Below are 22,954 nucleotides of genomic sequence, written 5' to 3'. Positions count from 1 at the left end.
TGACATGTGGCTCACCTTTATGTGTCAGAGGTTGAAGAGAGCCCCCCCCCCCCCCCCCCCCCCCCCGTCAACATAGTCCAACGTCTATGGAATACAGTCATAGAAATACACCAAAGCACCCAACATCTCTTTAGTTATGCAGCTTCTACCCCTCCCTTTTTTTCTACTCTCTTTAAAAAAAAAAAATACTGAATCAACATAGAATCTCTCATGGCTCCTGCCTTCACTGCCTCGTTGAATGATTTAAAATAACATCCAAAAAAATTGTATTCAATTTTTTCAGTGATATTTATATTCTGTATATGTAACAAATCATGCTGGAATAGTGTTCAGCCATTGAAAAGTAAATAGTTTGTTTCATTGTTACGAGTTCATCCTATTGGTTTTGAAGTTTGGAAGGGAATGATTTTTGGTGAAATATGAACAAGGATGCAATGTCAACTTCAGATTTTAAGTATTTTATTGAAATAAATGCTGAAAAATTATCTGAAACACCATGTTTGCCTCATGTTGAATATATTTTACATTAATGCATGCTGCTTGTGTGACCAGTAACACCTACAAACTGCACTTGATCAAGTCATGATAGTTTTGTAATAGTGAGTAAATACTACTGACAGATTTTTGGTTAAACTAAGTAGAGTGGTTTTGCATGTCACTGTATCTAAAACGGTGCATTTCTCTGGACTTATTTTTAAAAAAGGGGAAAAATTGAGAGTATACCGACTTCTCCAGGGACCACGACACCATGGGGACTCAAGTCACTGTGACTTGGACTCGAGTCAACTCGAGTCTTTGTTTTGATGACTTGTGACTTGACTTGACAAAAAAATAAAAGACTTGACTCGGACTTGGAAATTAAAGACTCGGGACTTTACTTGACTTGAGACACGGTGACTTGAATGACTTGAGTGTTCTTCAGTTCATGTTTTCAGTTTGAATATAAAATTAATAAATTAATGGAATTAATGGTGGAATCATCATCATTTTATATGTTTGCCTTTTTTCTTGTTAATTGCAAGGCAACTAAAATACTAAACACTATTGGCAGAAGTGACCTTGTTTAGATTTGAAGCCATCAACAAATCATTTTATGAAGTCATTTCTGTTTTGTTTGATTCCATAATGTATTTAACTGATTTTCAGAAATTACAATGCAAATCCAAATTATTGTCATATTTTTTAAACAGGTTGGACACATTGGCCAATGATGTATACTGACAGTTACTTATATCTTGTCTTTTCACTTTATTAAGATCAGATTCTGCGGGTAAAATTGTAATAATAAGGGGACTTGACTTTGACTTGACCTATCACAGGACTTGACTTGACTTGACTTGCCCAAGAAAAAAATACTTGGGACTTACTTGAGACTTGCACTTGTGTGACTTGGTCCCATCTCTGCACAACACCACGGCTACAATCATATTAGCAGAGCCATGCAATGTTCAGTGTTTTGATCAGCAGCAGTTTGAGTTTTCTTCTGTGGTTGGCACCACCATAAATCTGTTTATGTCAGTGGAGATTTCACCGCGTGTTGATGTACATGCCAGCGTTATCTGCTTCAAAGCTAAGTGCCAAATGAGTCACGTGCATCAAACAGCAACAACTCTGATGTGTCCTGTAGAAGATTTGCTGTGCTCCAGATTACCTCCATAAAGCGGAAATAACTTGCCTTTACACTTCTGAATGCAGCGTGAATCAGCTCGACGCATTTTTTCCATGTTGTCAGTGGAAAGAAACGTTTATGAGTGGTTCACATGAATCTAATTTGCATTTTCTTGTGTCTAAAAGCAAAAGCCGGTCTGCAGAGCCACAATTTATGGAATGTGTTTGTGTTTTGTTTCATTGCAGCATAAAATCAGTAAGTGGTCAATGTGATTATTTCAAATCAGCTGAAGTCATCTACCGAGTATTAGGCAAACTTCATGGTTACAGCTTATCAAATTAGATGTTTTGCGTCAAGATCACTTAAATGATTAATCGCTTACTGTAATCTGCAGTTTTAGCCCCAACTGTCCCTCTGTGGTCCAAACAGTTAAGATGAAGCTATAGAGACAGAGATCCATAACTTAGATGTGTCACACATGCAAATAAAACACTTTGGATGTGGGACAGAGAGAGCATTACAATTACAGAATGATATATGCACTTCTCAACTTTGAGCTGGTGCTGAGTTCTGTTTGGGATATTGGAGGCTGAACTTAGTCCCTGTGGGAGACATGAAGACTTGAGCTGGGTTGGAGCCAGTCTGCAGTAAAACATGCGGGTAATACATTTAGATTTTGGGAAAGAAGAAACTGGGACTGATCAACTGGATTGTTCGCACCTCAGACCACACCGCCCCCACCTGGAGAGCCAAAGAAAAGCGTCACAGGTATGGATCGAAGTGTTTAAAGGGATAGTTCGCCTCTTTTGACATGAAGCTGTATGACATCCCATATTAGCAATATCATTTATGAACATTTTCTTACCCCCTGCTGCGTCCTGTGAGCCGAGTTCCGGCCTCGTTTTGCCGTTGACGAAGGTAGTCCGGCTAGTTGGCTGGAGTTGCAAAAATAAAGCGTTTGGGATGTCATGGGATGTCATACAGCTTCATGTCAAAAGAGGTGAACTATCCCTTTAACAACTAGTAGACTAATGAATCAACCCTCTCAATGTCCGGCCACAGTGTTCGAGCTTTGCACTGTCCTCTGCGGTCACTGTGTTGTGCATTATTTCTTCTCTCGGCCTTCCTGCTCACGTCTGAAGGGATTGATATGATAGATCTCAGTTTCCTCTGAGTACAACTAATCACACAATTCTTATTGTGAAGAAATGAATGCCACAATGAAAACCATATACTATTGACACACAGAAAGGTTTTCATGCATTGGGGTTATTTTGTTACAAAGATAAATCAACCACTTTGCAGAGAATCAAATGAAGGAGTTTTTTTTTTTTCTTATCTACCTCATGATTGTTTTGTGATCCCTGCTGGATACCTTCTGATTATTTCTAACTTTCAACAGCGTCAGCCCCACAGAAAATACACAAACAATACCCGAAATGAATGTAAAAAGCAGTACTGCACGGAACATTTTCCACAAGTGCTGATGGGAGTGTGGTTTGCTCACTCACATAACTGCGGTTGTTCTTGAGTACAGAAGATTGTTATAATGAATAAATGACGAAGTGAGACAGCAAGACACCAATGGTGTGTATAGAAATTAAGTTTATTTTTTTTAATCTAAAAATGTATCAAGTAAGGCGTCTCCAGTGTGGTTATCATCTTTGATGATGTGCACAAAGTTGGTTTTGCTCTCAAAAAACAGAAAAGCAAAACTGCCTGTCTTGTACATGGCAGCGTCATACTTACAGAATTTATATGACAATCGCATGTGTGCAATGAGTTTGTTTTCCCAGAACAAAAGTAAGCTGATCTGTCTGTTGGTGTGACTCCAGGGGTTCCACCACCTGAACAAACAGTGTGTTAGAGAAGAAAAAAAAACCTCACAAGAGTTTGTGAGGAAGAAGAAAGTGCAGGAGTTTATTTTCTTACTTTAGTTTTATTCATTACATCCACAAACTCTGCACCAGCTCAAGCATAAACAACAAAGCAAAACCTGTTGTGATATCTTCTCCTGTAGAGGTCAGTTAATGCCAGCATCCAGTCTTGATGTCAGGGGACGAGAAAGCTGGACAGTCGAGCAATGAAGGTGTCTTGTAAAAAGAAAGAAAAAAACCCCCAAAATTATTTACGTGGAGATATTTATTTGAACTGATTGCTATTTAAAACTCATTTTAATAATGACCTGCTGTGGTTAGACGCCTTCAGATAGCACAGGAAACATCGGGAAAGTCTCCTCTACATTCCCTTTTTCGTCTCCTTGTCGCTTTAAGATCCTCCATTTAACTCCACTCCAGAAATGGATGACATAGAGCAAAGGAAGACAGAAAAACTTGGAGCAGTCCGTTCTTGGAAGAGGGAGGGGGCTAATAAATATTAGCTCTGTCAAGCTACGCAAAACTATAAATACTTAACCGGTATAGATTTTCAAAATAAATCTGTTGTTGGAATACACATCACCTTCCACTTGAATGATTGAAAAGAGGTTTTCATAGTTCACAAACAGCTATTACTAAATTAGTATTTATGTAAAATTTTGTAAGCGCTAAGCGTGGTTTAGTGTGAATATCCTCGAATGTAGCTTGTTTATGCTCTTAATCTGAAGGTGAAGTCACAGAGCTTCCGGTGCCGTTCTTACGTTCTCCAGCTAAACTTGACGCAGCTCACTAACAGCTGCCTGGTTGCTAGACGACTCAGTCCGCAACACCTATGTGAAAACAGTAACTACTGCCCGCAAAGACGACAGCACTTAAACTCATTTTGAGAAGCAATGGTTAACAGTCCGTATCACCGCATAAACGGCCTTTTCCCTGGGACGACATGCAGTTTTCTTGACTAAAAATAATGGGACTTGTAGCATAGCTAGCGTCTCTTTTGTTGCCCCGTGTTTTTACTAGTAGCAAGAGGGGCAAGCTGAGGCAAGCCTTCTGACTGGGAAAAAATGAGATTACACGAGGAAAACGTGTTTTTTAGCTTTACCTAACGTTTGCTGACCAGCTATGTTTAGTTCAACAGCTAAGATGTCTCTGGAGGCGAGTGATGTTCAAACAGATGAAGAGTGCGACGAGCTGGTGAGTGCTTAGCTTCGCTTAGATTTATAGATAAAACACAAACAAAACTAGGTATCCTAGATAGGTCATTTTCCATTTGTCTTTGAGTTTTTTTTGTTTGTTTGTTTTAAGCCTATATAAAGTTGAGTTATTTATTTGTTTATTAATTATTCAATTTATAAGTACTGAGCTTCTAACTCAAGCCTCATGCAGCACAGTTTCTTTTGGTGTGTGGCCCCTAAAACTGAAGTTATTTCTGCTTTTGGTGCAAAGGTTTAAACATAGAAGAATTTAACATTATGAGAGAGGGGAAAAAAATGGAAACTGTATCATTGGACCCCATCTAGGGTATTGATCAGGGTTGGGAACCACTGAAACAAACATATTTGCAATAGATGCCGCTTTCAATGTCTCTTACTTCTCTTTCCAACCTAGGCTGAGGATGGTTTCTCTCTCCCCGCTGATATTTCAGAGAAGGTGAACTCTATATGTTTTTCGTCTTCTTTGTAGCTTTTACTCTGGCTTGGTTGATCTTTTATTTTAGGGATTTACACTGATTGGTGGATTTGGTTGAATAAATACTCTTTCCCTCCCTTTGATCGACACATACTCGTCAGAGAACAAGGAGGAAAAAATCTGCTGGCAAGCCTCCTCCTTCTCCAAGTAAGACCCGCTGGGTTGCTGTGTTGGAAATATTTGCTGACTCTGTAACAAAACCCGCTTTTGCAAATTCCGTATTTATTTGTGAATGTGTAGGGTCACCGTACCTCTCCAGTCTGAATATGAACTCCAGGAGAGCGGCAGTGGGAGCCTGGAGACTGCCAAGGGCCTCCTTTGGGGACGCCAGAGGGGACACTTGTGGAGAGACCGGCTCAGCTCGACTCACGTCCCTCAGCAACGGCCATGGTAGGCGCCACGAAAACACAGCTACAGCTTCACAGAAAGTGTCGCTCCTCAGGAGGAAGGTCTGCTGGAAACAGTTGCTTGCTAATGGGAGAAGGCTTGTTTTTTAGAAGGCTGTACCACTAACTTTTAGGGCCCTTATAATACACCATGGTGACAATAAGCTGTCGAGCACATCCAAACACACGTCTCTCTTGTATTTTTTGGAGTGTGACGCAATGTCGTCATTCTTTTGGACTCTGTCAACGTTTATTTCAGCTGATTCAAAATGTTGAATCGACATTGGATCAAGAGGGTTAGAGAGCTCACTCTGATTGGTTGTTCAGAGCCGTGATGAGAGAACACCAACAGCTAACTCAGGAGAGACCATCTCTGTTTGAAATGACTGGAAAACATCCAGATGTGAACCAGGGTGGCTGCGGGTCCTTAAAAAGTCTTAAAAAGTCGTAAATCAATTTTCCTGAAAATAAGACCTTTTTAAAGTATTAAATTGTCTTAAATTCAGATTGCAAATATGTGTATTTTTCTTTTTGCTCTAAAGGAACAGTATTTTATTTTTAATATATTTACTTGATTTTATAAGCATTTGTTCATGGGACTTAAATGTTCTGAAAATATTGTAATAAATTTAATTTAGGACAGTGATGACATTTTTGTGATCTTTTTGCATGACACACATTTAGTCGATGTTCTTAAACTCAACCGTCATTTGTCATTTTACCATACTGTCAGTGTGTTTAATTGGTATTTCCATCGTACGTTTGGTCTTAAATTTCATTTAGAAGTGGTATTAAAAGGTCTTAAAAAGTCTTAAATTTAACTTGTTTATACCTGTATACACCCTGTGAACGAATCCTGGATTCTAACTTCAGGATGGTGTTTCTACTGTAAGATCGGGCGCTAAAATCATATCTCTGTGCATTTCTAACCCATTTATCCAACTCCTAAACATATGTGTCCACTACAAGTAAAAAAAAAAAACGTTTCTAATGAGTTTCAAGACTAAGGCTCTGTTTACATTAATTCATTTCACCATTTCTTCGTGTCGGCATCTTGCAAACTATTTACATTTACACTGAAACGGGGATCGGCTGATTCGCTAGTCACATAACTAATCAGCCATCACATCACATGATCGCCCTTGCATCTGGAGCACGAGCAACTGCTTTATATTAACAGATTTATCAGGGCTGCTCTGGACATTCGAAAGTTCTCGCGCCATTTTTCGGCGACAACAACTTGGTCCACGAAATTGTCCCACCATGCGCTGCTTCTTCCCGGTCTAACCCAAAAGCGGCGCTCCATGTACGGCTTGCGTTGCTGCTGTGGCTGGGTTCTCATCATAAAAGCCGAGTAGCTAGAGCTCAGCACTGCGGATCCTCGTTTTTCACCGTTTACAACTGCTAAAATCAGCATCGTATGCAAATGCTTACGTGGGCTCCGGCGTCTTTGAATCCTTCCACCTATGAAGTCGTATTCCAGTATTTTAATGTAAATGGACAGTGCATCCGCGATAGAAACAGATTAGTATAAATGGCACCTAAAACTAATCAAGTAATGTTTCTCTAAATCTACTGTATTAAAACCCACACTGTATAAGACTATGAAAACACCCCTCTCTATGTATAAAGTATTAAACTCTTTTAGTTTAGTATGTTTACCGAAAAAAGAGGGTCGGGCTATGCGAGGGAACAGATTTCGGCACAATACCGGGTTGTTAATCGGCAGATTTTGCGTTCAGCGGTGTAGTTCAATTAGGCTACTCCAAGTAAAGCCCATCTTCTCTCAACTTTTCTTTGCCCCATCTCTTCCTGTCTCCCCTAGATTTTTTTTAATGTGTTTTGAGCCAAACAAAAGAAAAACTAATTTAAATTTAAAATTTAAAAACACATTCAGATAAGGGAGCTGGTTAGCTGCCTGATTAACAGTAAAGTACAGTAGTCTGCAAATAAAACTGAAAGTCCGACACAGATCTTAAAAGAAGTCATCTAAAATATTGAGCACATACAGAAGCAGAAGCAGTCTTTCTGTTCTGAGCCCGTCTTTGTCTGACTCTTTTTCAGATGTGCCTCAGACGCTGCGATCGGAGTGTGACGTCAGTCCGCAGGCTCTCAAACAGACCTTGAGCATGAGGAAACACAACCACCTCCGCTCTGCATCCAATGGTGAGAGGATGTGTGGGCGGACCTGAATGAGAGATTTAGAGAAGAAAAGTGAAGACAAAAGTCAGATTTTGTGCTAAACAGGGATTTATGGAGAACGTTCAGCTGTCAGCAGAAAGAGTGGATGTGAGGCATCATTTTTCAGAACTGCAGGCTGAGCGTACGGGCGACTTTTTGTCGTTAAGCACTTTCTATCTTTGGTTCCCCCGTGCTTTGCAGGTTTTTCTTTGGGTGCAGGTGACTACAGAGATAAGGAGGACATGTACGATGAGATCATTCACCTGAAGAAGGTAAGGAGTAACATAATGCAGATGTTTAAAAAGAGTACAATCAAAAGACTGTTGCAGCGTCCGGGAGATGTTTTCTGTTGGAACATTTGAATAAAATCTGGATCAGTTCCAGTATATTTTTGTGTCGTTGACTCCCAAGTTTTAGTCCTCTGCGAAGAGAAGAAGACCCTTTATATGTTGAACTTCCTGTTCTCCGTAGAGTCTTCAGGCACAGAAGTCTGACAACCAGCAAATGAAAGCCAAACTACGACGCCTGGAAGAAGATAATGCGAAAAGAGAGAAACAGATTGAAGAGCTATTGGACCCCATAAAAGTATGATCGCAAAACAGTGTTGTTTTTGACAACCATCTAAGATTTAGTCTTAGTCTTAGTCTTAGTCTTTTGGACTAAAATGCTTATTAGTTTTAGTCACATTTTAGTCACTTCTATATGTGATAGTTTTAGTCCAGTTTTAGTCGACGAAAAGTCAAAAAGGTTTTAGTCTAGTTTTAGTAAAAAAAAAAAGAAAAAATAAGTAGTCTTTTAACAAATTAATTTAGGTCAATAAGTATTGGAGATTGCTGTTAGGCAGTGTCACACATAAGTTGTGAAAATAGTAGCAGAGATCTATAAGTTCAACACATTGTAAGCTTGCAGATCTGCTATTTTCACAAATAATAACAATAATAAAGGAATGGTTTTAGACATATTGAATTGACGTTATCGTAACAAAAGCTAACTTTAGCCTGAAGTTAGCAGTCCATTTGCGCCAGGAGTATGTGGAAAACGTACTAATGTATTAGCTTACTATGAAATTTATCGATTATGTTAACAGCATTTATAACTTACCTTCGAAAAAATATCCTTGTGGCGAGCCTTAAGGTGCCGCTTAAGGTTGGTCGTATTTTTTCCGCCTACTTTGTGGCCACATTTGTCACCGTCTTCCTTAACAATACACTCTGTTTTATTATCTGCTGGTTTATATTTAAAATACACCCATATGTCGTCTCTACGTGTTGAAACTGCCGCCCCCATCATGGTCCATTGTCTGATGAGTAACAACAGTGTGACGTGTTGAGCACGTTGAGCGCTGTACGCCAGGTGGTGGGCGTGACCAAACAAGGACAGAATGCAGCACTACACAGACTGTAGGCAGCAGCAGATACTTTTTAGGTTTTAATTGACACACACAATAAGCAGAAATGTCATTTATTTTAAACGTCTAACAGATCACCCACTAACATTTTCGTCCATTCTCGTCTCGTCAACGAAAACTCACACACGTCTCGTCATGTTTTCTTCATCAGAGAGCTATGTTTATCTCGTCACCGTCTCGTTATCGTCATGAAAAAAAGTGGCGTCAACGAAATGATTTCGTCATCGTCATCGTTGACGAAAACAACACTGTCGCAAAACAATCTCTGGCTCTTTGTAGCGACATTTCAAAAACCAAAAAAATGTTGTTTTTTTTTCTTCTGCAGGGATCTGAATATACTCGCAGTTTGGTGGATAAGAAAAAAGAGGGCAGTGTGGTGAGTGCGTTGATGAACATATGGGACAGCACTTCATCAAGCAAACTTCTGAAAACAAATCTGCTCTTTCAGGTTATCTACGGGCTGAAGCAGAGAATCCTGAAACTGGAGCAGCAGTGCAGAGAGAAAGAAAATGCCTCAAGGTAACCTGCTCCTTCTAAGTCCATTTGGTTTCATTGCCCAGCAGCTTCATACTCTGGTAACTCCCCCCCCCCTAGTAAACTGCAAAGTGAGCTGAGGACAACCAACCTGGAGGAGCTGAAGATCACAGTAGAAACTTACTTTGAAGAGGTAAACATTTTTTTGTTGTAACATTTGCTTTAGTTGTAACTTCACTTGTAACACGTGCTTGTGTCACCTTGTTCCTCAGATCCAGAGACTGAGGTTGCTCCTGGAGGCTGCAGAGAAAAGGTTTGTACGGAACGGAAATGCAATGCCTGGCTGAAGGAGTTGTCCCGGGCGTTTCATTTAGATTTTCTGTTCATCGGGTTAACAAGTAGGCACAAATCCTTTAGAGTACGAGTAAAGCAGTAATACGGTGCAGTACATAACTACATTTTTCACAGACATCCCCACAGTTCATCTGGGATGGTAGAGAATCCCACCATATGCATGTTTACCTAACCTTAGAATGAAACAATGATTTTAGTCCAACAAACACGTTTGTCTGACAGAAAGCATACAAAATGAAGCTCCTTCAAATTGGACTACACAGGTAATGCATTTGGGGATAGATTCGCTCTGAAAGTATTTGATTAACTGGACTCAGATGGACCGAGGTGCTCTGTGCATGCTCCAAAGCTCCATCTTTTGTAAAAACCCTCAAAATATAACTGTATGTTAATACAGCTGAATTCCCACTGAAGCTGCTCTCATTCACGTATTTATCCATTTCTTTAGTCAGATAGCTAAAAGTGTTCATCTTTCAATGAGACGATTGCTGCTTTGATCCCCAATTTCAAGATACCGACCCTTACATTGCCCCCCCTCACATTCCTGGTGTGCAAGTCGTTTTTGGATAAAAGCATCTGCTAAACGATTATATGTAATGTGAATTTAACGTAAAGTTAACCTTAATGGTTCAAGTATGCCCATTCAAAGGAAATGGTTGTTGAGCATAAAAGATACCGTCATCCCTGCGTATTGTCTGCATCTGTGTGTGTCTGCAGCAGTCGAGCAGAGAGTAAATGCTCCCAGAGGCAGCAGAAAGCTTTAAGCTCCACCGTTCATCGGCTGTCTGAGAACCTGAAACAGCTTCAGCAGGAGAACGCATCGCTCCGAGAGGAGCTCAATACTGACAGCCCTGCTGGAGGACTTAAAGGTCTTTGCTCACCCATCACCAATGTTCCCTCTAATGTTTCATGTGTCTGGGCATACACACCAGCTCCCTGAGCACACTGAGGACCACTGTGAGCAGCATCAGATGTGCACGCTGTGGCCACACACCAGTATCACACCTGTTCAAAACCTTGGATCATAGCAAGTTACATGGCTTATTAAAAGAATCAAATCACAGCAGCAATTTTCATTAGTTTACTTTTAATATAAGTGATTTGGCCCACTTAAAGGTGGGGTATGAGATGTTTTCTGGAGCATTTTTAATCATATTGTCTGAAAACCTCCTCACGACCCCATTGCACCCACTAAAATAGAATGTTTGGGAATTTTTTTTTATCTTTTAGTCCATTGTAGAGGGTGTAGCAAGAGGAAATGTCTGACCAATAGAAGTAATGATGAGAGTTACTTCTATTGGATTCTGACACGCCAATCAACCGTCAGCCCCCCTCACCCCTCCCCCTTGTGCGTTCTCAGACTCGTGACTCGTTCATGTGTTTTGAAGGCGTGGTTTCGAGGGGTGGGCTGAAGGAGATGCAAGGTTGTGTATTTTCAAAAATATAGCTTGCAGGAACCGTTTTTCCAAGATCTCAGACCCTACCTTTAAAATGAAAAAGACAAAAATCTTTTTGTTCGTGAGATGTGTAGTATGTTATATGTGAGAGTCATGCTTGCAGCCTACATGTTTTGCAGAGTAGACCTTTCTCACTCGAAAAAGAGAAAATTTCACCCAGTTTCACCGCTTGTTCTTCTATTTGCACATACTCAGACAACCATTCCATCCTCAAAGAACCGCATTTCTTTTTTACTTTGGCTTGGTGAGTGGATGTGTCGCTGGCGCCTCCCGTTCGTTTCGCCATGAAATTAATATTAATATTAATTAATACGTTTATGGTGAATTTTATTTTATGCGCTGCATAGATTTTCTTGTGCGCTGAGAATGTGCGCGATTGCGCAGGCGCGCAGCTTAAAGGGAACGTTGCCCATCACTACTTTCTTTTTCTCTGGAAAGTGGCAGCTCCAACTCAAATGATCCCATCTTTGCCAGTTTCGTACCGGCGATTAACAGTTTCATAAATGAATTGTTTCCTAGGTTACAGAGAGTGGAGTAAACAGAGACTGTTGAGAAGGCTGTTGGAGGTGGAGAAGGTGAGAGGAAACTGTAACTAGTTGTTCACCGTGTCGGACTGTGGGTTCGGGCGCGCCATCACTGACGGACTCCTCTCTTCCCCCATCAGAGGCTGGAGGACAGCAGAAGACGCACCCAGTCGGCAAAGAGCAGCGGTAGATTGGATCAGGAGGTCCAGGCCACGCTCACAGAGGTTCTGGGGGTAACCATGGCAACAAAGGCAGCGGTGTCTGTGGGAACAATCACTGAGGAAAGGGAGGAGGTTTCTGATCTTATCGAACGCCTCGGCCACTTGGAGAAGGAGAGGGTAGAGCTCCAGGAGACGCTGTCGGGCAAAGAGTGAGTCAGTATGACATGCAAAGTTGGTCTATTTTAATGTTAAACTAAATGTTTTGGCCTCAGGCGCAAAGAGTTTCGCTCTCCAAGCTGAATCTGTCGGTTGTGTTTTTTCAGTGACAAACTGACAGAGCTGAGGACGGAAAGAGAAAGACTCGAGAAAGAGACGGAACGATGGAAAGCTGAAGAGAAAAAACTATTCGACAAAGAGAGACAGCAGTATAGGTATGTTTTGATCTGACCAAATAATGTGTGACGCCTTTAACCTTTCTGTACATGAGCTGCAACTAAGTCACATTTATAAGGTTGATCATTCGTTGAACAATAAGGCTTTTTACAAACACTACACTAAACTGTGTGAGGAGAGTAGCTAAATATGCAACTGCTTTTCTAGCCTGTGGTGTTAGAAAATCTGAAATTAAATATAAAGAAGCATTTTTCATTCATGGACTGCTCCGTTACAGACTGCTATTACTTGGAAGCATTGTACCTCAAAAGAGTTACTTTGTCTGTTCAACCTACACAAACTAATTTCCTAAAAACTCTACAGACCGTTAGCTGACAAACCATTAACATAGATGTAATCATTTGAATAAAACTCATAATAAGTGGCTGCTAAGATGTAGGTTATCTCTAAGATTCACTGGGAGACATCTATGGTTTCACTCAGTTGTCATCAGTTCATGTGTTACCTTTGCATTTGTGTTTCCCAGACGGGAGTTAGAGGAGCTGTGGGCGAGGATTCAAACTCTGGAGGAGGACAAAAGCAAACTTGCACAGGCTGAGCTCTCCTCTCCTCCTCCTCCTCCTCTGTCGACGGCAGAGAGCCGCGAGGAGGAGGGAGAGCAGAGGGACACTGGATGTAAAAAGAAGGGGGCGGACAGAGACGAAGACTTGGGGATGAAAGTTCGAGAAAAGGCAGCTTTGATCATTCAGACAAACTGGAGGCAGCACAGACAGATGGTATGTAATGCACCACACTTACATAAAGGAAGTCACTGATGTGCGAGACAAGTTATTACATAAGAAATGTTCAGACGTTGTTCCAAATTTCTCCATCTCTCTGCATTGTCTCCTCAGGACATTGTGACGTTGCAGTCGGTGTTAAGAGGCCATCTCCTCAGAGAGTCGAAGCTCAAGGACCTGCTGAAACACACACAGAATAAGGTTTGCCCGCGCTCTTTCATTAAAGATATATTCAGGAGTGCCTCTTTCCTCCATCACTGTCACAGGTACTCCTTAGTTTAGAGCTCCAACCATTATAATGGAGAGAATAAATAATGTTTTTTGTAGGGCTGGGCAAATTAACTCGTTATTATCACGTTAACTCAGTAATTATTTAACGCCAATCAATATTTTATCGCGCATTAACGCAGTTTTTTTTATTATTATTATTATTGTTTTTTGGGGCTTTTGTGCCTTTAATGGATAGGAAAGTTCAGAGAGACAGGAAGCAGGGGGCAGAGAGAGGGGGAATGACACGCAGCACAGGGCCGTCTATTGCGGGACTCGAACCAGGTTTTTATTTTCGCTTTTATTATTGTAAAAGTCTGTTGCTCACAGGCTTTTATTTTGTAAAAGTCTGTTGCTGTCTGCTGCGAAACCGGAACCCTAACCCAAACAAGGAGAAGGGTACGGAACTTTTACTCGGCCATTTTCATTTTAAAGTTCTTCCAGACGGCGGAGTCGACAGAACCAAATTCATCTGTAAACACTGCCAAGTTGAATTGTCTTCTCAGCGTAGTAGTTCCAGTCTAAAATATCACTTAAAGGCAAAACACACAACTGATAGCAGCAAGTCATTCAAGGAAACAGACAGTGGAGCGAGGCTTCTACATAAAAACTACATAAAAAAGCACATTTAAAATAAAACTAAATGCTAAAAGCTATACACTACTTTTGAATTCATTTTTGAATTTTGCGTACAAATGCGATTAATCGTGATTAATCAGGGAAATCATGTGATCATAGATTAAACATTTTAATCGTTGCCCAGCCCTAGTTTTTGGTTAAAAAAAACATAATTTGCAAGAACTTCTCTATAAATCTACACAAACAGTTCAGCGCTTTCTGATGCTAAACTACTTGTTAACAGTTTTGGCGACATGCATTTAAGAGTGAAGGACTGGAGCGTATCTCCACACTTAGATCAAAAGATGAGTAACGTAGATGTGCACGTATGCCCGAGTTCAAGCCTTGGGTAACACTAAAAAGACACGGATAAACAAGACTTTCAGCTTACTTGAATAACCACTAGATGCCTCTAATGGGCATTTACTGTGAGTCATGTTTTCCCACTGAAGCTTCCCATTGCTCTATCTCATCCTCATCTTCTGCTTTCAGGCTGTAAAATCATTCAAACACACTAATGTAGCCGACTCCGACGGCGGAGAGCTGGATGCTGTTGCCGTGACAATGATGCAGTCTGCATTCAGGGGACATCTGGCTCGTCGCAGTCTTGCAGTAAAGAGGTAACCCAGTTAAACGCGGAAGTTAAGGAAGGAAAAAACACTGACGCAGTCCAAAATGCATTCTGCAGAATCATGTGTGTGTTTGTGCATTAGCTCAGGGTTTGCTGTGCCTTCTCCAGTGGAAAGCAGTCCAAGAAAAGCTGGCTTGGCTCCAAATCCCGGTGAAACGTGTAAGTTTACTGTTTGTACAATAAAGAAAAATCACTTGAACAGAAACTTAACCAATACCATACAGCAGAAAGGCAGTTTAGCTGTGATGGGAAATAACACCCACACAGCTATTAGGTTCCAGCTTGATATACACTGATGTGTGCAACGCCGTTGCTTTGCCCTGCTCTGAACCTCAAGACAGCCCTTCAGACACCTCAATGCAGTGATACTCACTATTTTTTTCACAAGAGCCACATTGGCAGAGCAAAATCAAGGGAAGAGCCACTTTTACGACAACATACTAAAGTCCCCTTTTGCAAACATGCATTTCTACATATAAAACATCCCACAAAAAAAGAAACAACACAGCCAATACATTTTCAATTAAGACCACATTTACCTTAATACTGGGATGAGCGGAAGCTGGCATGCATGTCCTTGACTTTCTTCATGTTGTATTTGTAGTTTGTTGTTGTAATCATAGTGAGATATTCAAGATGAGCATGGTTTTTGTGCTGGTTTTTGCCCTTTTTTAATTAAAAACCGATCCATTGTGCCTGCATCTCGCGCTGGCTAAAGGAGCTAGCGTGCACTGCGGTCAAGTGTGACGGTGGTTTAAGCGGGCTGCGTTGCCAGGTTTAACATTTTCCCCTTTAGGAAACACCATTAAGCCTTAATTAATACTTAATAAAAATACCTAATACTACAAAAACGCAAACTTAATAAAAATACTTAACACTGTGCAGTATTCGCTGTATGTTATTTTAAAAAATGTATTGTTATTGTTACCATACTGTTATAAGCTACTATGCAAATGCGAGCCGCCAATTAAAGCTTGAGGAGCCGCATGTGGCTGGCGAGCCGCGCAATGAGTATCTCTGCCTTAATGAGTAGTGATAGATCTAGCGGACATGCTGATCTAATTCCACGATGGCTGTCTCTTCTGCACCAGCCAGAGCTTTGACATCTACCTATCAAAGGTCAGTAAGGCCGCTCAGCAGACTCAGGGGCCAGTAATTCTGCTATCACTTACGACACTTAGAAATCTATTGCCCAGAGCCCTGACCAACATAACCCTGTGAGATTCCAGCGCCCTCCCAACACACACGGCTCTCCGCTCCACCTCCCTGGGTTTTGATCAGCATATGGATGCACGGACCAGAACAGCAATGTCTGCATTTTTCCTGCACACCTACAAGGCTGCTGCTCTGCTTGCTGTGTGTTGGGCTTCAGTTCACAGAGTTTGTACCGCACTATCTTAGCTTGAGTCACAGCTGAGAACGTGTCTAAGACTTCTGCAGTAAGACGTGTTTCATAACTGTAGTCTGGTTGCATTTAAGATAAAAACACAACATGCTTTTAGATGCATTCAGGTGCATCCTGCTAAAAGTACCGTAGCTGCATAATGCACTCGTGTTTCTGAGGATGTGTCTTAATAATTCATAACTGACTGGGTGATATGTGGTGTTTGGTCTCCAAGGTGTTGCATCCCTCTGTAATGATGCTGAAGAGGAGACTGGACAAGACCTCTGGCTCATCTCTCAGACACATGACTCCAGGATGACGAACACAAAAGGTTGGAGAGAGAGGAAAATAGAGGGAAAATGCATTTCTGAACTTGACTTTCTTAATAACGCAAATGTGGACTAGTCTGTGTGTTCATTTTGGACATGTTTGGTGATCTTTTGGATTTAATTGGTTTATATTCACAGTGTTGAACAAAAATGTTAAGTGTGATGTCTACACATGACAAAGAAACTCAGTATGGATCCAGTTTAAATTTGCATCTGTCGACCATTAGTTGCAGCCCGTTTCAAAGACGCCAATTGTTCATATCTCTATAGTTGCATCAACGAAAAACACCAAAGATGTCACAATTCGGCAGGAATGAAAAAGTATTTTTACATCAACACGGTGCTTCCCGTATCTATCACCTTGTCATATCTCGGCTTGGTGGTCTCTGTGTCCATAAAAATCTAGGAAACTGGACAAGTGGAGAACAAAAGTAGAAGTGGCTGGTCTAAAAAGCCATCTTTACCTTATGTACTGTAACTCCATTCATGTTTACACGTTTCATTAAAGGGATAGTTCGCCTCTTTTGACATGAAGCTGTATGACATCCCATATTAGCAATATCATTTATGAACATTTTCTTACCCCCTGCTGCGTCCTGTGAGCCGAGTTCCAGCCTCGTTTTGGCGTTGACGAAGGTAGTCCGGCTAGTTGGCTGGGGCCACAAAAATAAAGCGTTTTGTTTCTCAAAACGGTATGCGGTCAAAAGAGTAATACATTTGCATCACAAAATCGTTCTCCAGGAAAAATCAGACCTCACAATCGCTTGGCGCTATTTTCTCTCCCTTCGTATCACTGCGTGCTGCCGACAGCCGCGCCTGTTACAGTGTTTGCTGCTCAGAAGCAGGAGACTGCTTGGTCTGCACTTCGGTCTGCACTTCGGTCTGCACGGTACAGTGGCCGATATGTGCAAAGGGCAAAACAAATCCAATAGTAAAATGCTGCAAGAGAAAAATGCGGCAATCACAAAAACGACTGGAGCACACGCAAACGGGTAAATGACTGCAAGAGAGAAACGCTGCAAGTTAACTCAAAACACAACGGAAGTTCACCAGGCCACTAGGGGGTCTCGACCTGTGGGAAAGGGGATCGCTTTCCCACAGGTCTATGGGACTATGGGAGATCGACCATTGTAACCAAGGAGAATAAAGTCGAAAGGTACGTTGTCCTTTATGTCTTTTTTAAACACTTGGCATAAAGACATAAAGGACAACGTACCTTTTGACTTTCTTCTCCTTCGTTCCTATGGTCGATCACCCATTGTCGATCCCCTATCGGATAGGGCCTCCTGCACAGGTCAAGACCCCATAGTGGCCTGGCGAACTTCCGTTGTGTTTTTCTCTCTTGCATGTGTTTTGGCGTTTGCGTCGCGTGTGCTCCGGTCGTTTTTGTGATTGCCGCATTTTTCTCTTGCGGCGTTTTACTGTTGGATTTGTTTTTGCCGTTTGCAACGCGTTTGCACGTGTCGGACACCGTAGCACGGTCTACACAGCACGCAGTGATACGAAGGGAGAGAAAATAGCGCCAAGCGATTGTAGGTCTGACTTTTTCCTGGAGAACGATTTTGTGATGCAAATGTATTACTCTCTTGAATGCATATTGTTTTGAGAAGCAAAATGCTTTATTTTTTAAACCCCAGCCAACTAGCCGGACTACCTTGATCAACACCAAAACGAGGCTGGAACTCGGCTCACAGGGTGCAGCAGGGGGTAAGAAAATGTTCATAAATAATATTGCTAGTATGGGATGTCATACAGCTTTATGTCAAAAGAGGCGAACTGTCCCTTTAAATTTCAGCATCTACTTCCTATTTTCCTGGTATATAAAGACAATAAAGGGCTGTGTTCGAAACCGCATACTTCTCCTACTACTCCTACTAACTTTTTGAGTTAGTATGCGAGTTTGAGTGAGCGAGAAGTTCCCGGATGCATACTAGATTCGCCGAAATGTTGGGTATGCATCATGAGGTTACTACTCATCCTCAAACTACCCAAGATCCAACATAATGTGACGTCGCCGATCGTCATTTCCTGTCAAAACGGCAGTTTCAAGCTAGCTACAACGAGGGTAGGTTCACTTCCTGTTTTCAAAACAAAAGCACCAATTGTATCGTAATGGCTTTCCCTATGATAAAAGGCAACGGGTATTTTATTTTTGTGAAAATAACCGGAAGTGCGTTGCTCACTGCGGCTAGCTTTAGTAGTGCCGAATTCGTGGGAACAAAATTGTAAATAGCCGGTATTTTGTCAGGTTTTCAACACGTTGGGGATCTAAACTACTTTCTCGCCTGTAAATGTTTCAAATATTGCTTAAGTTTACAGAGTTTAGAGCTTAAGCGAAATCAGCTTCAGGCCAGCTGATTTTGGCTTGGGCAGGAACGAAATGCATTGTGGGTAAACGCTCTGCATACTGTCTGATCGAGCAGTATGCAGTATGGAAGTATGTAGTTTGCAAGTATGTAGTATGCGGTTTCGAATACAGCCAAGGAGTGGCTGAAGGCTTGCGGTACTGTTATAATGGAGTGAGTGACCACAGTCACAGATGTGTCCTGTATGTCTGTTTCAGCCCAAACAAAACTCGGTTCCACAGCAGAGTTCGACAGAGACGCCGCAGTCGATTCAGATGATTCCGATGGCATCATCGTGTCGCCGTCACGTCCGCTGAGGAGCAGAGAAGTCTTAATGCTATAGGCCCCGTGGCTTGTGTGAAAGGGTTTCTGTGTGTCACATGCTTGCAACACCACCCCCACCGAATCGCCTTTGAGATGAGACTACATTTTGACATTTCCCGCGTAAGAGCCTCTCCCACTCTAATAACTGCAATATTCTGGGAAGTGGATTCTTTTACAACTTGGAAATACAGTAAGCGGCGGATATATACGCTCGTTTTGGTCAAGATTTGATTTAAGACCATCTCACAATACGATACGACAAGTTGTCCTAAGGCTGTCCTTTATTAGGTGGTGAGAGCACGCGTGTGACCAGCCCTGTTTAGATGTATCTGCTAATCTGGAGTCAAATCCCTCTCTAATTTGTGTAAACTATTCTCCTGATTTTTTTCCTGTGCCGAAGTGCCTGCTCACATGATGATACACTTTAAACTTACAGTTTAAGTTCCGCTAACCTGACGGGCCAAAGGGGGCCCACTTCACTGGAAATTCCTCTGGTCATGTTTCAATATGCCTGATTTCAAACCCATAAATATCAGCTCAATAATGAACCATATGCTGAACAGATAATGACTGATTTTGAGGTATGACTGGGAGCTGATTCTCAGATGATGCACTAAAACTGTGAATAAATTATAGATCACTCTGCTGCAATACTGAAGGGAGTACCTCTAATGCCAATATCAGATCATGTGCTTTTAAGTAGTGGAATCATTTGTGAGAGTCGGCAAAAATAGAGGATGAATGCAGTTTTATCAGCATGTGTGTAACTTAAATTTCTGAGGCATTCAATAAAATGCTGTATTTTTTAAATAAAACCTGTTTTTGATGATTTGGTTTTTTTTAACTGGAAAGCTGTCATCATTATTGCCCAAACAGTTTTCTGCAGTTTTGTCCCATCACCCCTAATTTTCTGAGAGAAATGTCCAGTTTGGCGTCACTATGTATGGTTTTTTTGTGTTTTATTTTTAAAAGTGTTTCTGGGTTGTGATCCCTTTGGCGAAACAGATGTTCTGAGTCCCACCAAATGCATCAGGATTCTCCCTCTTAAAGGCATAGTTCGCCTCTTTAGACATGAAGCTGTATGACATCCCATATTAGCAATATCATTTATTAAATTTGACTTACCCCCTGCTGCGTCCTGTCAGCCGAGTTCCAGCCGAGTTTTGGCGTTGATGAAGGTAGTCCGGCTAGTTAGCTGGGGCCACAAAAATAAAGCATTTTGCTTCTCAAAACAATATGCGTTCAAAAGAGTAATATATTTGCATCACAAAATCGTTCTCCAGGAAAAAGTCAGACCTCCTAATCGCTTGGCGCTATTTTCTCTCCCTTTGTATCACTGCGTGCTGTGTAGACCGTGCAGACCGAGCAGTCCCCTGCTTCCGAGCAGCAAACACAGTAACAGGCGCGGCTGTCGGCAGGCGGCAGCACGCAGTGAAATCAGAATCAGAATTGCTTTTTATTGCCAGGTATGTGGACACACACGAGGAATTTGACTCCGGTTACACCTCACTCTCTTTAGTGCAACAATTACAAAAAAAAATAGACATAGAACAAGATTAAATCAGAAGTGCAAATTGGTGCATGGTGCAAGGATGAAACACTGAAGTCCGGTTTTAGCTGTTTAACACAGAGACAGCCTGAGGGAAGAAACTGTTCCTGTGTCTTGTTGTTTTGGCGTACAGAGTTCTGTAGCGCCTTGCAGAAGGGAGGAGTTTAAACAGTTTGTGTCCAGGGTGTGATGGGTCTGCAGAGATGTAACCTGCCCGTTTCCTGACTCTGGACAGGTACAGATCCTGGATGGAGGGCAGGCTGACACCAATAATCTTCTCTGCAGACCTTATTGTCCATTGCAGTCTGTTTTTTTCCTGTTTGGTGGTTGATCCGAACCAAACGGTGATGGATGAACAGAGAACAGACTGAACAATGGCGGTGTAAAACTGGATCAGCAGCTCCTTAGGTAGGTTGAGCTTCCTGAGCTGCCGCAGGAAGTACAACCTCTGCTGGACCTTTTTGATGGTAGTGACTGTGTTGGTCTCCCACTTCAGGCCCTGAGAGATTGTGGGGCCCAGAAACCTGAAGGATTTGATATATGATTTGAGGATATGAAGGGAGAGAAAATAGCACCAAGCGATGTGAGGTCTGACTTTTTCCTGGAGAACGATTTTGTGATGCAAATGTTTTACTCTTTTGAACGCATATTGTTTTGAGAAGCAAAACGCTTTTTTTTTTGTGGCCCCAGCCAACTAGCCAGACTACCTTCATCAACACCAAAACGAGGCTGGAACTCGGCTCACAGGACGCAGCAGGGTGTAAGAAAATGGTCATGTCTTATCCCAAGGATTCCAAGTCATCTCAACCCATTTCAAATATGGCTGCAGTTAGAGGGACGGTAATGACATTAAAAGTTCTTAGTTATGCACATATGTTATCATACTGTCATTTTTAGATCATTGTCCCTGCTGGTGGGGAGTAAAGCTCCCTTTTGCACATTGTACCAAACTATTTATTACTTTATTTGTACTTGGAACGGGTAGCATATAAGAAAGAAAGAAGCAGTGCTCAAGTAACGTATAAGGTAGAATACAAAGAGCAACATAAGCACAAAGTGGACATTACTGACATATATTACAGAAAAGAAACCAGAGTAGTCAAAACAGGTGTCATAAGAATGATACTGAAGAAGAGAAAAAAATATATATATATATATATATATTCGGGCTGGGCAACGATTAAAATTTTTAATCTAATTAATCACGTGATTTCCCTGATTAATCACGATTAATCGCATTTGTACGCAAAATCCAAAAATGAATTCAACAGTAGTGTATAGCTTTTAGCATTTAGTTTTATTTTAAATGTGCTGCCATATAAATGAAAGTGCCATAACATTTGTTGTGCAAACACACTTTTAACATCAGCATTTTTATGTAGTTTTTATGTAGAAGCCTCGCTCCACTGTCTGTTTCCTTGAATGACTTGCTGCTATCAGTTGTGTGTTTTGCCTTAAAGTGATATTTTAGACTGGAACTACTACAGTGAGAAGACAATTCAACTTGGCAGTGTTTACAGAGGACTTTGGTTCTGTGGACTCCGCCGTCTGGAAGAACTTTAAAATGAAAATGGCCGAGTAAAAGTTCCGTACCCTTCTGCTTGTTTGGTGGATTCGCCGATTACTTTATTTTCCGGTTCCGCAGCAGACAGCAACAGACTTTTACAAAATAAAAGCCTGTGAGCAACAGACTTAAAAAAAAAAAAAAGATAATAATAAAACAAGGGTGGTCTGTGGCGTAGTGGGTTGAGCAGGCGCCCCATGTACAAGAGGCTATAGTCCTCCTGTACATGTAAACCTGTAAACCTGCGTTAATGCGCAATGAAATGTTTATTGGCGTTAAATAATTAACGAGTTAACGGGATAATAACGAGTTAACTCGCCCAGGCCTAATATATATGCAGATATTGATTTATTGGTGTGTGGTTTCAGGGAAGATATAGTTTGTTCTAGGTTGCCATTTCCCGGTTTTTCAGAGGTGCAAATAACGTCTTTAAGGTTAAACGGAGAAAACATTTAGGTTAGGTTTTTACAGAAAAATGGCATTTTAAATCCATCCAAAAAATTTTTTTTTAGACCTCCCAACGATTGGTGTATTATGCTCCCAACTCGTACCACACTTGTACTACCGTGTTTGTAACGTCAGGGGGAGGCCTTTTTGCCTTTTTGCGCATTTGCTCTCCTCACCACACACACGCGCACACGCACACACACA

General features: G+C 41.4%; 1 protein-coding gene across 2 annotated transcripts; it reads left to right on the top strand.

Annotated features, from left to right (window-relative positions):
* The first annotated feature begins 4,274 nt into the window (after window positions 1-4,274).
* Window positions 4,275-20,034, top strand: iqce (IQ motif containing E). 2 transcript variants are annotated; one of them, XM_075464078.1, is made up of 21 exons: window positions 4,275-4,680; window positions 5,095-5,136; window positions 5,277-5,322; window positions 5,416-5,565; window positions 7,626-7,727; window positions 7,944-8,014; window positions 8,214-8,327; window positions 9,476-9,526; window positions 9,599-9,669; window positions 9,745-9,817; window positions 9,897-9,937; window positions 10,699-10,847; window positions 11,955-12,010; window positions 12,100-12,329; window positions 12,444-12,551; window positions 13,040-13,289; window positions 13,407-13,493; window positions 14,670-14,797; window positions 14,891-14,967; window positions 16,428-16,523; window positions 19,085-20,034. In XM_075464078.1, exons 1-21 carry the CDS (start codon window positions 4,609-4,611, stop codon window positions 19,207-19,209), a joined length of 2,139 nt encoding a protein of 712 aa, XP_075320193.1. In that variant the 5' UTR covers window positions 4,275-4,608; the 3' UTR covers window positions 19,210-20,034. The 2 variants fall into 2 exon arrangements, with proteins under 2 accessions (XP_075320193.1, XP_075320192.1); XM_075464077.1 differs by having other exon boundaries at window positions 10,696-10,847.
* The last annotated feature ends 2,920 nt before the right edge of the window (window positions 20,035-22,954 follow it).

This window comes from Odontesthes bonariensis, chromosome 4 (genome assembly GCF_027942865.1).
Source record: "Odontesthes bonariensis isolate fOdoBon6 chromosome 4, fOdoBon6.hap1, whole genome shotgun sequence".
Taxonomy (NCBI): domain Eukaryota; kingdom Metazoa; phylum Chordata; class Actinopteri; order Atheriniformes; family Atherinopsidae; genus Odontesthes; species Odontesthes bonariensis.
The sequence above is the reverse complement of the archived record's forward strand: the minus strand, read 5'-3'. Positions and strand labels throughout refer to the sequence as shown.

Bases quoted from the DNA above. Each gene is read 5' to 3' on its own strand.
- iqce (XM_075464077.1), top strand. From the start codon at position 4,609: ATGTTTAGTTCAACAGCTAAGATGTCTCTGGAGGCGAGTGATGTTCAA. The intron at 12,011-12,099 runs GTGAGAGGAAAC...TTCCCCCATCAG, and splicing joins GGCTGTTGGAGGTGGAGAAG to AGGCTGGAGGACAGCAGAAG. The intron at 13,494-14,669 runs GTTTGCCCGCGC...TTCTGCTTTCAG, and splicing joins TGAAACACACACAGAATAAG to GCTGTAAAATCATTCAAACA.